At 41.5% G+C, this 12,874-nt stretch overlaps 3 protein-coding genes across 3 annotated transcripts; 2 read left to right on the forward strand and 1 right to left on the reverse strand.

The window, feature by feature from the left end:
- Nucleotides 1-12: 12 nt before the first annotated feature.
- LOC103938504 (60S ribosomal protein L7a-2-like) lies at nucleotides 13-2,101 on the forward strand. The gene is made up of 7 exons (XM_009348510.2): nucleotides 13-119; nucleotides 239-289; nucleotides 394-595; nucleotides 1,051-1,220; nucleotides 1,315-1,443; nucleotides 1,529-1,621; nucleotides 1,745-2,101. Exons 1-7 carry the CDS (start codon nucleotides 117-119, stop codon nucleotides 1,874-1,876), a joined length of 780 nt encoding a protein of 259 aa, XP_009346785.1. The 5' UTR covers nucleotides 13-116; the 3' UTR covers nucleotides 1,877-2,101.
- Nucleotides 2,102-3,152: 1,051 nt separating this feature from the next.
- Nucleotides 3,153-10,262, forward strand: LOC103938502. The gene is given in 11 exon segments (XM_009348509.3): nucleotides 3,153-3,443; nucleotides 4,102-4,193; nucleotides 4,678-5,455; nucleotides 5,458-5,516; nucleotides 5,697-5,793; nucleotides 5,877-6,011; nucleotides 6,115-6,227; nucleotides 6,346-6,763; nucleotides 6,857-8,989; nucleotides 9,065-9,137; nucleotides 9,574-10,262. Coding segments are annotated over 11 exon segments (4,401 nt in total). The 5' UTR covers nucleotides 3,153-3,367; the 3' UTR covers nucleotides 10,001-10,262.
- A 182-nt stretch (nucleotides 10,263-10,444) lies between these two features.
- On the reverse strand, nucleotides 10,445-12,763 carry LOC103938501 (pentatricopeptide repeat-containing protein At5g14080). The gene is given in 4 exon segments (XM_009348506.3): nucleotides 10,445-10,838; nucleotides 10,991-11,144; nucleotides 11,146-11,439; nucleotides 11,441-12,763. Coding segments are annotated over 4 exon segments (1,926 nt in total). The 5' UTR covers nucleotides 12,650-12,763; the 3' UTR covers nucleotides 10,445-10,569.
- Nucleotides 12,764-12,874: the final 111 nt, after the last annotated feature.

A 12,874-nucleotide genomic window follows, 5' to 3' on the forward strand; every position in this document is an offset into this window, starting at 1 on the left:
CCCAGCCAGTACAGTCACTGTTAGTTAATATATAAATCGTGAGCCTTTCTTCTAGGGTTTACGCCGTTTGAGGAGTTTCAGAGCTACCAAGCAGGTCGAAGCAGCAGCCTCCGAAAATGGTGAGTATCTGCTCCCTCTCCGTCTTCCTCCGCCTCCCATTCCACCACCGTCGCATTGGAGCTTCCATTAATCTTCACCGTCCTTGTTCACTTCTCACATATTCATTTCTTTTACTCAGGCCCCCAAAAGAGGCGTAAAAGCTCCAGTCGCAGCTTCCAAGAAGAAGACGGTATGCATCTTCTGTTTCAATATATATATATATATATATATGATGATTTTGCGATTTGCTTCCATGGTGATTTTGATTGGTGGTGCTGTGTGGTGTTTTTATAGGACAAGGTTGTAAACCCGCTGTTCGAGAAGCGCCCGAAGCAGTTCGGTATCGGAGGGGCATTACCACCGAAGAGGGATCTGACCCGGTTCGTGAAATGGCCCAAGGTGGTTCAGATTCAGAGGAAGAAGAGGATCCTCAAGCAGAGGTTGAAGGTTCCTCCAGCGTTGAACCAGTTCACCAAGACCCTCGATAAGAACCTCGGTAGTTTTCGATAACTCTTGCCTTTTGATTGCGTTTTCCTGGTTCTGCATTTTAGTACTTTTATTTGGAGAAATTGTTTGGAACCCTCATAGGACTGTTATTCTTCTTCTTTTTCTCCAATATACGAATGTTAGATTGAGATTTTGATTTGATGAATAAGTTTACAAAGAATTTTATCTATTTATATTTTTGGGGTTTATCATTTATAATGTGCTGATTACAAGTTTCTCAAATTCATGTTCCTTGATATGATTACGGCACAATATAATTTGTTTCATTATATAGAAGAAAATGTGAGATGTCGATAGGTATTACGGTTATGGTATATCGGGTGTACTGGCTCGTTGGTATGTTTCCAAACTGTTTTGTGACTGTATTGTCGCGGCCTTTATTGTTTCTGCTGGATTTTATGGAAGCGCACAAATTATAACGTTGTCTCTTATACCTGTGTGCAGCCACCAGCCTGTTCAAGATGCTTCTCAAGTACAGGCCTGAGGACAAAGCTGCAAAGAAGGAGCGCCTTTTGAAAAGGGCCCAGGCCGAGACCGAAGGCAAATCTGTTGAGGCCAAGAAGCCTATTGTTGTGAAGTATGGTCTCAACCATGTGACCTACCTCATAGAGCAGGTTTTGCTCTCTGCCATGTGCATGTGTCTTATGTTCTTTGTTACAGCGTTTACATTTTGAGTAATGTTGTTTTGCAACTGTATTTTACTTGCAGAACAAGGCCCAGCTTGTTGTTATCGCACACGATGTTGACCCAATAGAGTTGGTTGTTTGGCTTCCTGCTTTATGCAGGAAGATGGAAGTCCCATATTGCATTGTGAAGGGCAAAGCACGCTTGGGATCGGTAATATTTTTATATTTCTAGATTCTTGGTTGTTTTAAGTCGGTTTGTCTATTATATATGAACTAAGAACAAACGTTTATCTCAGATTGTCCACAAGAAAACTGCATCAGTTTTGTGCTTGACAACAGTCAAGAATGAGGATAAGTTGGAGTTCAGCAAGGTCTTGGAGGCAATCAAGGTGGGATTGAATTAAATTCCTTGACCAATTTCTCGAAGCTGTTGTTAATTTACTTTGTAGTGCTTACGTTGTCCATATTGAGATTGAACGCTTTGTTTAATTTGGTGTCTCGCTTTGTTGCAGGCCAACTTCAATGACAAGTATGAGGAGTACAGGAAAAAGTGGGGTGGCGGCATCATGGGTTCCAAATCCCAGGCAAAAACTAGGGCGAAGGAGAAGCTCCTTGCGAAAGAAGCTGCGCAAAGGCTTAATTAAATTTGGTTGTTTTTTGTACTTCTTTCTACTTAGGAAAAGATTGTCCGAGTTTGCTTTTCGATTTTGTGTAGTTAAAGTTTGTTTAGATCAACCGTTGAGGTTTTCTTTTCCTTTAAATGCCGCAATGTTGTTTAGCCGGTTGGATCAAGACTGAATGGACATGCCGAATTTGGTACGGTTTTGGGGATATCCAGTGATGAGCAATTACATTATGTTTTATGATGATTGTTTCTGTTGCACAACTCATATGCAATATGCTTATTTTGGTATACCATGTTATTTGAAATTTTCTTGTATGAGTCATGTACCGGATGAGCTTTTGTTTGTGCTTTGCTTCATAGTTCATCTGTTAGGGATTCGTTTGAGAGGTGCTTTTAAATGACTGAAAGTGTTTTTAGATTCCAAAAGCAATTAAATGCTTCCCTTTTCATGTGTTTTTTAGGATTACCTTGCATTTTTACTAGGATTTGTGTCTGATAATATTTTATCTAAAATACTTTCAGTTATTTAAAATAATTTTCAAACGATCGCAGAGGTATTTTCAAGTCTTGATTTTTAAAGAAAATTACTTCGAACATAAACAATTTCCACAAAAGCATTCTATACGAGCCAATGTTAAACAAAAATATGCATTATAACATTAGATAGAAAGATAAATATCTTGATTTTTTTCCATCATGAATAGCGAAAGAATGAAAAGAATTTTCCCATAGCCATCAATCTATATAGGTAAAGATGTGAGGGTCATCACCAAAATGATGATAAGACATTAGAACTCGTAATATTAGAAAAATAAATACCATGACTTAAAAGTTAGAACAAGTTTACTAAAGTGGCCAGAGTCACAAAAAAAAAAATAAATAAATTGTTGCCTAATAAGAAAAGAAATACAAATTTGCATTTTTTTTTTTCATCCTTTAAGGAGGACAACTGAGGGAAACCCACGATTATCCACCCATTTCAGAAGAGAACAATTAGTGTCAAACTACGGTTATCTATTTATTTTGAAGGTGAAGACGCATTTGCATTTGAGAAAAGAGATTTAAAATAAAATTTTCCAAAAATAAAAATTCGTTATATTGTAAAAAAGTTAAAACTGAAAAAACAAATTTCGGTCCTCACCCCCTATTTGCATATATAGATTTTTGTAAGGTCTCCACGAAAATTACACTTCGCTTTGCCTGTTCCGATCATACACAACCCAAACCCTCACCCTCTCTCTCCCCCTCTGCGACCTCTCTCTCTCTCTCTCTCTCTCTCTCTCTCTCTCTCTCTCTCTCTCTCTCATTTGCCTGCAAGACTTGCAATTCCCCAAACCCTAGAAATCTCTGCCTCTCTGTCTTCCTCCCATTTTCCCCATCTGCAAGTGTTCGCTTGCAGAGGCTAATTCCGCGTTCCCTCTCTCTTTCCGCATCTCGAAGCCCGATTAGCTGCCCTCTCGTCTCCGTAATTCCTGCAAATCCTCTGCAATTCGAATCGTTTTGACCTCCGATGGCGCACGGAAAAGTCAGTCTCCCTCAAGATCTCCTCCCCTCGAATCTGGTCGATTCACACTTCTCCGCCAAAGGTTTGCGTTCCTCGGCGTTTCTCAATCCATATCTCTTATCATTGCATCGATTCTCTCTGTTTCTTTCGCATCAGTTTCTTTTCTGCTCGATTTGAATCGCATTCATACATACACCTACATATCCATATACATATACATATATCTGTATTCTTTAGAATGTCATGTGTTGAAAAACTTTTGAATGTTCATGATATCGTTATCGCTTTTCTTTTCGATGTTAATTTGGAGACGAAATTTGGGATAATTCTGTTGCCAAGGTGCTCATGTCATCTTCCTTTCTGTTGTGTTTTTCATTAGTAGTGCTGGTGCTATTAGCAGTTCATTGAACTATTCGTGCACTGTTTTCGGCCTATTTTATTTTTACTTTCGGTGAACTTCTTGGATTTTTAAATTATGGACAATCTGCTTTCGAAGAATGTAAGTAAATATGTATCTTTTCTGTTTGTCATCTTAGATGAAGCCTTCCAAGGAAACAGTGAGGAGAAGACAGCTAACGGGGTCCCTTCACTTGTCAATTGGTGGTTGTGCTCCCTTTCTAATTATCCATTGTTTTCCCATGTTCAATTTTGTTCACCGCATTGGCTTTCATTTACTGTATTTTTGTTTATGATTAGTGTGAGCCTGCCAATTAATTAGTTTAACATGGTCCTAATTGCAGATCAAGTTGCCTCAGACAGCAGCATCCCTTTATCTCCACAATGGCTATATGCCAAACCAGATTCCAAGACACTAGCAACTGGAACGTCAGGAGTATGTACCTTTTCAGTTCTTCTCCCTTAATTGTACTGCTGTTAATTATGTATAAACTTAAATGTTATCGTGGGTTGAACAGACAACTAGATTTACAGTTTCTAACCCTTTTACATACAAGTGATGTAATGACTTGTCAGATCCTTATTTTCTTTAGTGATTGCTGTCATACTTTGGTATCTTTACCCTCTCTTTCTGGAGACCATAGTTTGTTGAATTCTACTAATTTAAATGCACTGTAGTGGTTTGAAGCCTCTCAATTTTGCGTTTTCTTTATGCTTCTGAGGATTTTGTTATTGTCTCTTAAGCCATGTATCTAATCTAGTGTTTGAATTCAAAAAGGACATTGAGCTATCATAGGAGCGAATTATTATGTTTTAAAAAAAATGATTAAAAGGATTTAGATTTTCTCTCTGCAAAGGATTATAATTCTCCTTGTTTTCAACCGTCATTATCCGTTTCTAAATACCGATAAAAATGACAGGAAGTGCATGCAAATGATTCTCTGTCTCATGCAAACTCAACTGATCCCAATTCGAGAGACATTTGGCGTGTAGATGGATCTCAGGAGAAAAAAGATTGGAAGAGGAATGCACCTGATTTAGATGGTAGTCGCCGCTGGCGTGAAGAGGAGAGAGAAACAGGCTTACTTGGTAGGAGAGATCGAAAGAAAGAAGATCGCCGTCTAGGTGCTAGTTTGACCAGGGATAATACTGAGACTAGAGCAGAAGATCGCCGTGTAGGTGCGACTACAACTAAGGATGCTGCAGAGAATAAAGTATTGTCTTCTGACCGCTGGATTGAATCCCGAAGAGATAACAAATGGTCATCAAGGTGGGGGCCTGAAGATAAAGAGAAGGACTCGCGAATAGAGAAAAAGACTGATGTTGAGAGGGAAGATGTACATGTCGAGAAGCAGTCTTTTTCCAACAGCAACCGTGCAGCTTCTGAGCGTGATAGTGATTCTCGTGATAAGTGGAGGCCGCGTCATCGCATAGACGGTCAATCAGCTGGGGCAGGCCCATATCGTGCTGCACCAGGATTTGGGATGGCTCGAGGGCAGGTAGAAAAAGTAGGATTTGCTGCTGGACGAGGGAGGTCTAACACTAATGGAAGCCTACAGATTGGCAAACTTGTACTAGGAAAATCTGGCCGTTTTGCCAATATGTATTGCTATCCCAGAGGAAAGCTCCTTGATATTTATCGCAAGCAAAAGAAGGATTCGACTTTTGATATGCCTGATGGGATGGAGCATGTATCACCATAACCCAAGTGGGCTTGATTGAGCCATTGGCTTTTATTGCCCCTGATGCAGAGGAAGAGGTATACAGATTATGTTGTTAAATATTTATTTAAATATCCACACAGCCACACACAGACCTATGTACGAATATATGACATGCTTGTTATCCATAAGGAATTGCTCTGTAGTTATCTTGGTTAAACAGGCAAGCACTGACTTGTTTCTCTGACCACCATTATTTGCTGATGTGATGCCTTCAGGCTGGTCTGGGTGACATATATAAGGGAAGAATTACTAGCAGTGAAGTGGTATACAACTCGTCTGGGGACGTGAATGTATTAGATGAAGATGCTAAAGGTAGATAAGTTGCATATTGTGAGACTCTTGCCGCATTGTCCTTCTCATTTGTTTCTGAAACTAGTTTTTTTCCATCTATTCAGGATCTAGCAATGTCAGTTTAAGCAAGGAGGAAGGAAAAAATGTCCAATCTGCTGAAAAGGTCAACTTAAACAATTCTTTTCCGGTTACTGGTGCTGAGTCACCTATTTGTGGCTCACAAACACATATGTTAAAAGGTAAGGAAAAGCTTTTGTAGACCTTATGTTTCTTGCCCTTTCATTTGAAACTATTGGTATTACAGCTTGTTGTATTTGAATACACTGTTTACACTTTCTCCAGAATGTGTTGCTACTGAAGGTGAGCAAAAAGTTCTGACGGTCACAGCAGTGGCTGATAGGGAGATTGATCCCAGTAATGATGACGCTGACTTAAAAAGTTCAAGATGCCAGGAGGTAAGAGATTTTGGTCTTTGAAGCATCCTTTATTGGACTGCATTAAATTTGATACAGTTGAAATTGATAGCCAGTTTCCTGATGATTCAAGTTTCCTTTTTCATTTTCCAATTTTCAGCAAACCGCAAGCAGTGATCATCACTATTTGAAGAGCAATGAGGACGTCTATCTCTTGGAAAGAATTGTCACACCTGAGGATATGAGTTTGTGCTACCTCGATCCTCAAGGGAATATCCAAGGACCTTTCCTAGGGATCGATATAATTGCATGGTTTGAGCAAGGATTTTTCGGAATTGACTTGCCAGTTCGTTCATTTGATGCGCCCAATGGATCTCTTTTTCAAGAACTTGGTGAAGTGATGCCACATCTGAAAACTAAATTTGAGCCCGTCTCTAATTCTAGTTTGCCTACTCAATTAGAGCCATCGGATGCTGTTGGAGGCAGCTTGGGAGAGAGAACATCTGCTCCTAACTATGATGGGGGGTCCGCTATTGTAAACAATCAAGGCATTCAGAATGTTGTAGCAGAAGATGAGGGTGTGTTGTGTTTTTTGCTTTTACTTTTCTATATTATTGTTTATGTCTGCTACACTGTTACTTTAATGGCTTCTTTCATTTTGGTTTGTACAGAAATTGTATTTCCTGGAAGGCCTAAAAGCAGCAGTGATTGCCTATCGAGGTCTTCAGCTGACATTCATGGCTTATTTGCAAATCCTCCCAGCCTTCATTCCCTTGCAAATGAAGTTTCAAAAACTAGCGTGCCTGATCAGCAGGACGATAAGTTGCATCCTTTTGGCCTGTTGATGTCAGAGCTCAGAGGCAACTCACGTTTAAGGCCTGCTCAATCATCTCATGCATCTTTCGGCATTGATGATCAGGTTCATTTTAGAGATGCCTTCTTTGAGGAAGGCGCCATTATTGCTAATCAGAATTCCCTTGGTGCCATGATTGATCAACCTTGCTTTGTGGAGACACGGCCTGATAATTATATAAAAAATAACACTAATGTTAGTATGGGTTCTATAGATCCTCACCATTTATCTCACATGGGACAACAAAACAGTGGCTATGACCCGGCAGAGCATATAATGTCACAGCAATTACTAAAAGAACGGTTTCAGCAGCTGAACTATCTTTCTCCACTTACTCTTGCACATAGTGCAGGAACAGGAGTGGACGGGTTCCCTGGATTTGGTTTTTCTGACAGCAAGAACCCTAATATCCAGCCGTCATTCCGTCATCCAGTGGCAGATATGGAACATATTTTTGAAATGCAGCGTCAGCAGCAGCATGAGTTGGAGCTTCGTCAACAGCAACACCAGTTGGAGCTTCAGCAACAGCAGCGTCAGTTGGAGCTTCAGCAACAGCAGCATCGGTTGGAGCTTCAGCAACAGCAGCATCGGTTGGAGATTCAGGAGCACCAGCGTCAGTTGGAGATTCAGGAGCACCAGCGTCAGTTGGAGCTGCAGCGCCAGCATCAGTTGGAGCTGCATCACCAACGTCAATTGGAGCTTCAGCAGCAACAGCGTCAGCTGGAGCTTCAGCAACAGCGTCACTTGCAGGAGCAGCTTCACCAACACCAAATAAAATTGCAGAAACAACAGAAATCTCAAGCTCAACATGTGCTCCTTGAACAGTTTTTGCATCAACAAATACCGGATTCTGGTTATGGGCAGTGGAAGGCGGATGCTACAAGAGGCAACCCTTTCGATCAATTACATTCAAGGAAGCACCTTCTAGATGACTTGCACCAGATCTCCCATTCCTCAAGACACAATCCATTGTTAGAGCATATCATCCAAGAAAATATAGGACGCTCAGGACAGACTGATTTCTTTGACCTCATATCTCAGGCCAAGCAAGGGAATATGCACATTTCGGATCTGCAGGCACAGCAGTTGTCCGCAGCATTGAGAGAGCAACTGCAGATGGAAGGGGAAAGGCGTGTTGGTGGGCCTCGGTTTGTAGATGAAGCAAGCCAAGTTGTTAGGAATCCTGTTGGTCATCACCAGGCTCAGATGGTAGGATTTAGCTCTTCAGAAAATTACCAGCAACAGCAGAGGTTTCCCACCCATGAACAGCAACTAAGCCATCTCAATTGGAATCATGCCACACGGGAGCAACCTCAGGGAGGGTTCTACGAACCTAACTCTGTGGAATTTGAGAGGTCATCTGTTCCTGCTAGTTCCCATGCGATGAACTTGGATATTCTGAGTGCTCGCAGGCTGGGTCTGGATGAGTTTTATTCTTCTCATCCAGTTGGTTTGGAGCACTTGCCCTTTGGGAACAATGGACATCTGGAAGATAGCTCCATTGAATCACTGCATCGTCATGCTGAGCAAAACCGCGACTCAGAAGCTACCATGGCTTTTGTTGATCCAGATATATGGGCTTCATCTGATGGTGATAAAGAACACTCAAAACAATTTTTGATGGACCTTCACCAAAAATTCAGTCAATCTATACAGTTATCAGAAGTTGATTATCAGCATCACCTATCGTCTTCTGGAAGCCGGGGAGAATCTGTACATCATCCATTTGATCTTCTTCCTGATCAACCAGTTGGTATGAACAACTCCTTCACAGAAGGGCCTTTTAGATCTAATTCCAGAGCATTTGTGGAAGATTTATCAGAGTTGGAGGGAAATAATTGGAAGAAACAGGGAGTGAAAAGCTATGAAGGCAACATGGGAGAACAAGAAGAAACATCAAGGGATCTTCGTAGTAATGCCCATAGCAGGCAGAGTTCACTTAGCAGTGCTGGTAATTTTTCAAATAATCTTGTTTCTTAGTCTCATCTTTATTTTGGACGAATTTTAAACTCTTTTGATGGTACAGGTGGAGGTGGGAGTTTTTACAGCTCTGAGACAGGGATAGATAAACCACTTGGAGAAGAGGTTTCTAATGGGAGGTAGTTTTCTTTTCTTTTTCCTTTTATGTGCAATACTATTATTTGAATGTGTGTGTGTGAGAGAGACGAGCAACAGAGAGAGAGAGAGAGAGAGAGGTACTTTACGTTTATTTGTTTGGTTATTTGTAACTTTGCATGAACTTGTAGCCTCATGTGAGTGATTTTGAATATCCGTTATTCTCAAGTGACGCGCTATTAGCTGGTTCATTATGAGATGACCGAGTCAATTTCATTACCTATATGTTGGTATACACTATTTCTGCAGTGTGCACATAAAGCATATTTCCCAATGATTTTGCACGTTCTAAGTTCTATGATAGACCTCTCTCTCTCTCTCTCTCTCTCTCTCTCTCTCTTAGCTACTTTGGTGATTTATAGCACAGATGATGTGTTTGAGATGCCAATCTGATTGTAACTTTCGATGGTCCATTCACAGACTGCCTTCTACTGTAACCAAAGGGTATGACAATGCTTTGAATAGACGCCGAGTTTTATCTTCCCAGGACGTTTTGTCTGAAGCAGCAGTTCCTTTACCTGTCATACAAAGAAATCCAGCTGCAACCCAGGTCTATGAAACCCAAGCATGTAGCAAGAATGATGCGCAATTTAGGAGGACTTCATCTTATAGTGACGCATCTGTGTCCGAGACATCATTCATAGACATGCTCAAGAAACCAGTCATTTCAGAGGCTGATGCAGCCAACAGAGCAGCTGCACTGGAGCCGTCTGATGGAGGTGGCCAAGCGGGGCGGACTGGCAAGAAGAAAGGGAAGAAAGGAAGACAGATTGATCCAGCTCTCCTCGGCTTTAAGGTTACCAGCAACCGGATCTTGATGGGTGAGATCCATCGCCTTAACGATTGACCCATGTTGTACGACCTGTAATGTTTTTCGTTCTCGGTATAAAAACTGTACAGCTAATTTAAGAGACATGGTTACCTCAGATTTTTTTCCCCCTTCTTAGTTTTCCAATCCTCTGGATTCCAAGGTAGAACATTTACGTAGTTAAAGAACCGTTGCAGTCATTGACCGGATGTATAGTGTAATTGAGAAACAGAGTTCACTGACAAATGTCAACTTTTGTACGACAGAATCGTAAATTTTAGTAGAAACCAGTTTCCCTTAATTTCTTTTCTTTTTCTTTATTATTATTAATTTTTGGTGCGCTGACGGACTAAAACTTTACCATTCAACAGCAAGCAGCATTTTAGGATTCATACATCCGACCTCATTTAGTAGAATAAGGTTTGGTGATTATTTTGGTGAGCCGACAGACGAAAACATCCACCATTCAACCGGAAGGGGTACTGGATGAATTGCGGAGCAATCAAATTATCATAAACATGCAACTATTGCTGTGAATTATAATATCCGAACGCCAAACTTCTACAATCTAAATTGAACCTCTGGTCTGAGCAATCTAAACTAGAGCATTATTGTTTGAGACCTGATATTTCCCGGATTGTTTGAAGCAACTGCAGAGTTGGCTCTGGTCTCGAAGAAGAAGAAAGGGATGCTAAAAGTTCAGCTGATATAATTTGCAACATCGAGGGTGCGGTTTGTCGAACCCATTTAATGTGTTCGATGGCAACAGGAATCTCTTCAGCGTCAGCTAAATACTTCAGCAAAGTTACATGGGAATCGGACTGTGTTACATCATGGCTGATGCCGCAGAGTAACTTAGAAGCAGCAAGAAAAAGACCTGCACAGATCAGAAACGCATTAGCAACAAGCCAAAACATTTGAAACTACCGACTCTGGCACTCCGCGCTGGACATATACTGGCGAAGCATGAAGGTACATGATGTGAAAATTGAAACATCCATTACGTATAATCATCAGTACAGAAGATACCTGTTTTGCACAAAGAATGAGTAAATGCACCCAATACAGTTTGTGCAAGCATCATATCCTGTTGAACAGACTTGTTAAAAACTTCGAAAGCGGCTTCAACCTTTTTTTCATGGCAAAGCCCTTCAAGTAGAGAAATGTAAGTCATCGTGTCCGGCTGCAACCCCTTTACCCAGCATGTGGTAAAAGAGCCTCTGAGCCTCGTCTACCTGGCCTACTTCCGAAAACTTATGTATTAGGATATTGTAAGTCTTCAAGTTTCCGTTGCACCCAGTTGCAAACATCTCGTCCCATAGCCTTTTAGCAGGTCTCAACAGATCTTCCCTACAACATGCTTCAATAAGAGAATTATAAGTCAAAATGTCCGGGCCTAATCCATTTTTCCTCATCTCCTGAAGAGCGCCATAGGCTTCTTTCACCATCCCTGCTCTGCACAAGAACGACACCATCACTATTGTAAGTCTCCAAATCTCTGAAATAGCCGCCGGATGAAAGAACTCGAAAGACTTCCAGCAAGTCATCACTTTTGTCATGCTTACACAGATTCCTACTCAAATTGCTCAAAGTCAAAAGAGTTGGGAACCTCTCTTTTCCAACCATGAATTCGAAGAAGACTAACGCCGAGCCAGGATCAATTGCCGACACTGATCCTATCAAGACATTGAGAACATCATCGTCAATCGGAAAATTCCCGCTAACAATCACTTCTCCCAACTCTTTTGCTTCACATATCCGCCTCTCTGAAATCAAATCAAATATGAACCCTCTATAATCATTAGTCCTAGGAGCTACACCTAGCTTTCTCTTCTTCTTCAAAACCTTTTCGGTACCAACTACGTCCCCAGTTAACCGAAGTGCTTCGGCGACAATCCTATACGCCATGAAATCAGGTTTGCACTCTCTACTTCTCAGCTCATCCAATACCCAAAAAGCCTCTGATACTCTAGAAGCCTGACAAAGCCCGTGAACAACCAAAAGAGCTATAACGGAGCCGTTAATCTCCGAACCACCTCTCCTAACCTCATCTAACATACTCAAAATTTTACCCAATTCAGCATTTCCACAAAGTCTCCATATAAAAACACCAAAACCAACTGTGCTCAAGGGGACAGCTTTAAGAGTCATTTCATCAAACACCTTCTGGGCATACTCAAAATATCCATCGGATGCTAGCGCAGCCAACAGCGAGTTACAAATCCAATGCCCAATGTCTCCAATTAGCGAGGAAACCTCGCTGAAGACCAAAAAAGCGTTGTGGGTTTTCTTTGCAATGATTAGTGAAGCAATTACGGAGCGATAAACCGAAGCATCGAGACTGATCTTCTGGACTTTGACTTGCTTGAGGAGGGCATCAATGGAGTTGAATTGGCGGGAAAACGAGAGAGACTTGAGGACTGATCGGTAGGTGAGGGATGTGTGGGAGAAGGACGGTTGCTGGGAAGCCCAGTTGAAGAAGCCGAGAGCGAGCGAGTGGTGATTGAGGAGGAAGGGGTCGATAACTCGGGCCACGAGTGAGGGGCTCAGTGAGTCGCGGCAACCGAGGCGGTGGAGAATGGTCTCGAGAGAAGGATCCCATGAACGAGTCGGCCTTGTGTGGTTGGAAGCGGAGATTAGAACCCGGCTTATTCGACTGGCTAGCTCCGTTGCCGACGAGGCTTTCATTGGCGGAAACAGAGCTGGCGACGATGGCGAGGCCTCATCAGCAGCGATGCTGTAAATACACTTTCAGCTCTACTAGTATTTTTCATTGGTTAATATTCAACTAAAATTACTAATTTGAGTCGAAAAAAAAGTTTAAAACCGCTTCCACATAACTTATAACAACTTTTTCAAATGGATTATCGCCGGATTATCTTTGTGAGGATCGTTGTCAAATTCTTTTTGTGT

Source organism: the organism of the source record quoted next, unplaced genomic scaffold (genome assembly GCF_019419815.1).
Source record: "Pyrus x bretschneideri cultivar Hongxiangsu unplaced genomic scaffold, Pyrus_bretschneideri_v1 Contig12, whole genome shotgun sequence".
In the NCBI taxonomy this organism is placed as follows: domain Eukaryota; kingdom Viridiplantae; phylum Streptophyta; class Magnoliopsida; order Rosales; family Rosaceae; genus Pyrus; species Pyrus x bretschneideri.

Bases quoted from the DNA above. Each gene is read 5' to 3' on its own strand.
- LOC103938504 (XM_009348510.2), top strand. The intron at 1,444-1,528 runs GTAATATTTTTA...CGTTTATCTCAG, and splicing joins GCAAAGCACGCTTGGGATCG to ATTGTCCACAAGAAAACTGC. The intron at 1,622-1,744 runs GTGGGATTGAAT...GCTTTGTTGCAG, and splicing joins AGGTCTTGGAGGCAATCAAG to GCCAACTTCAATGACAAGTA.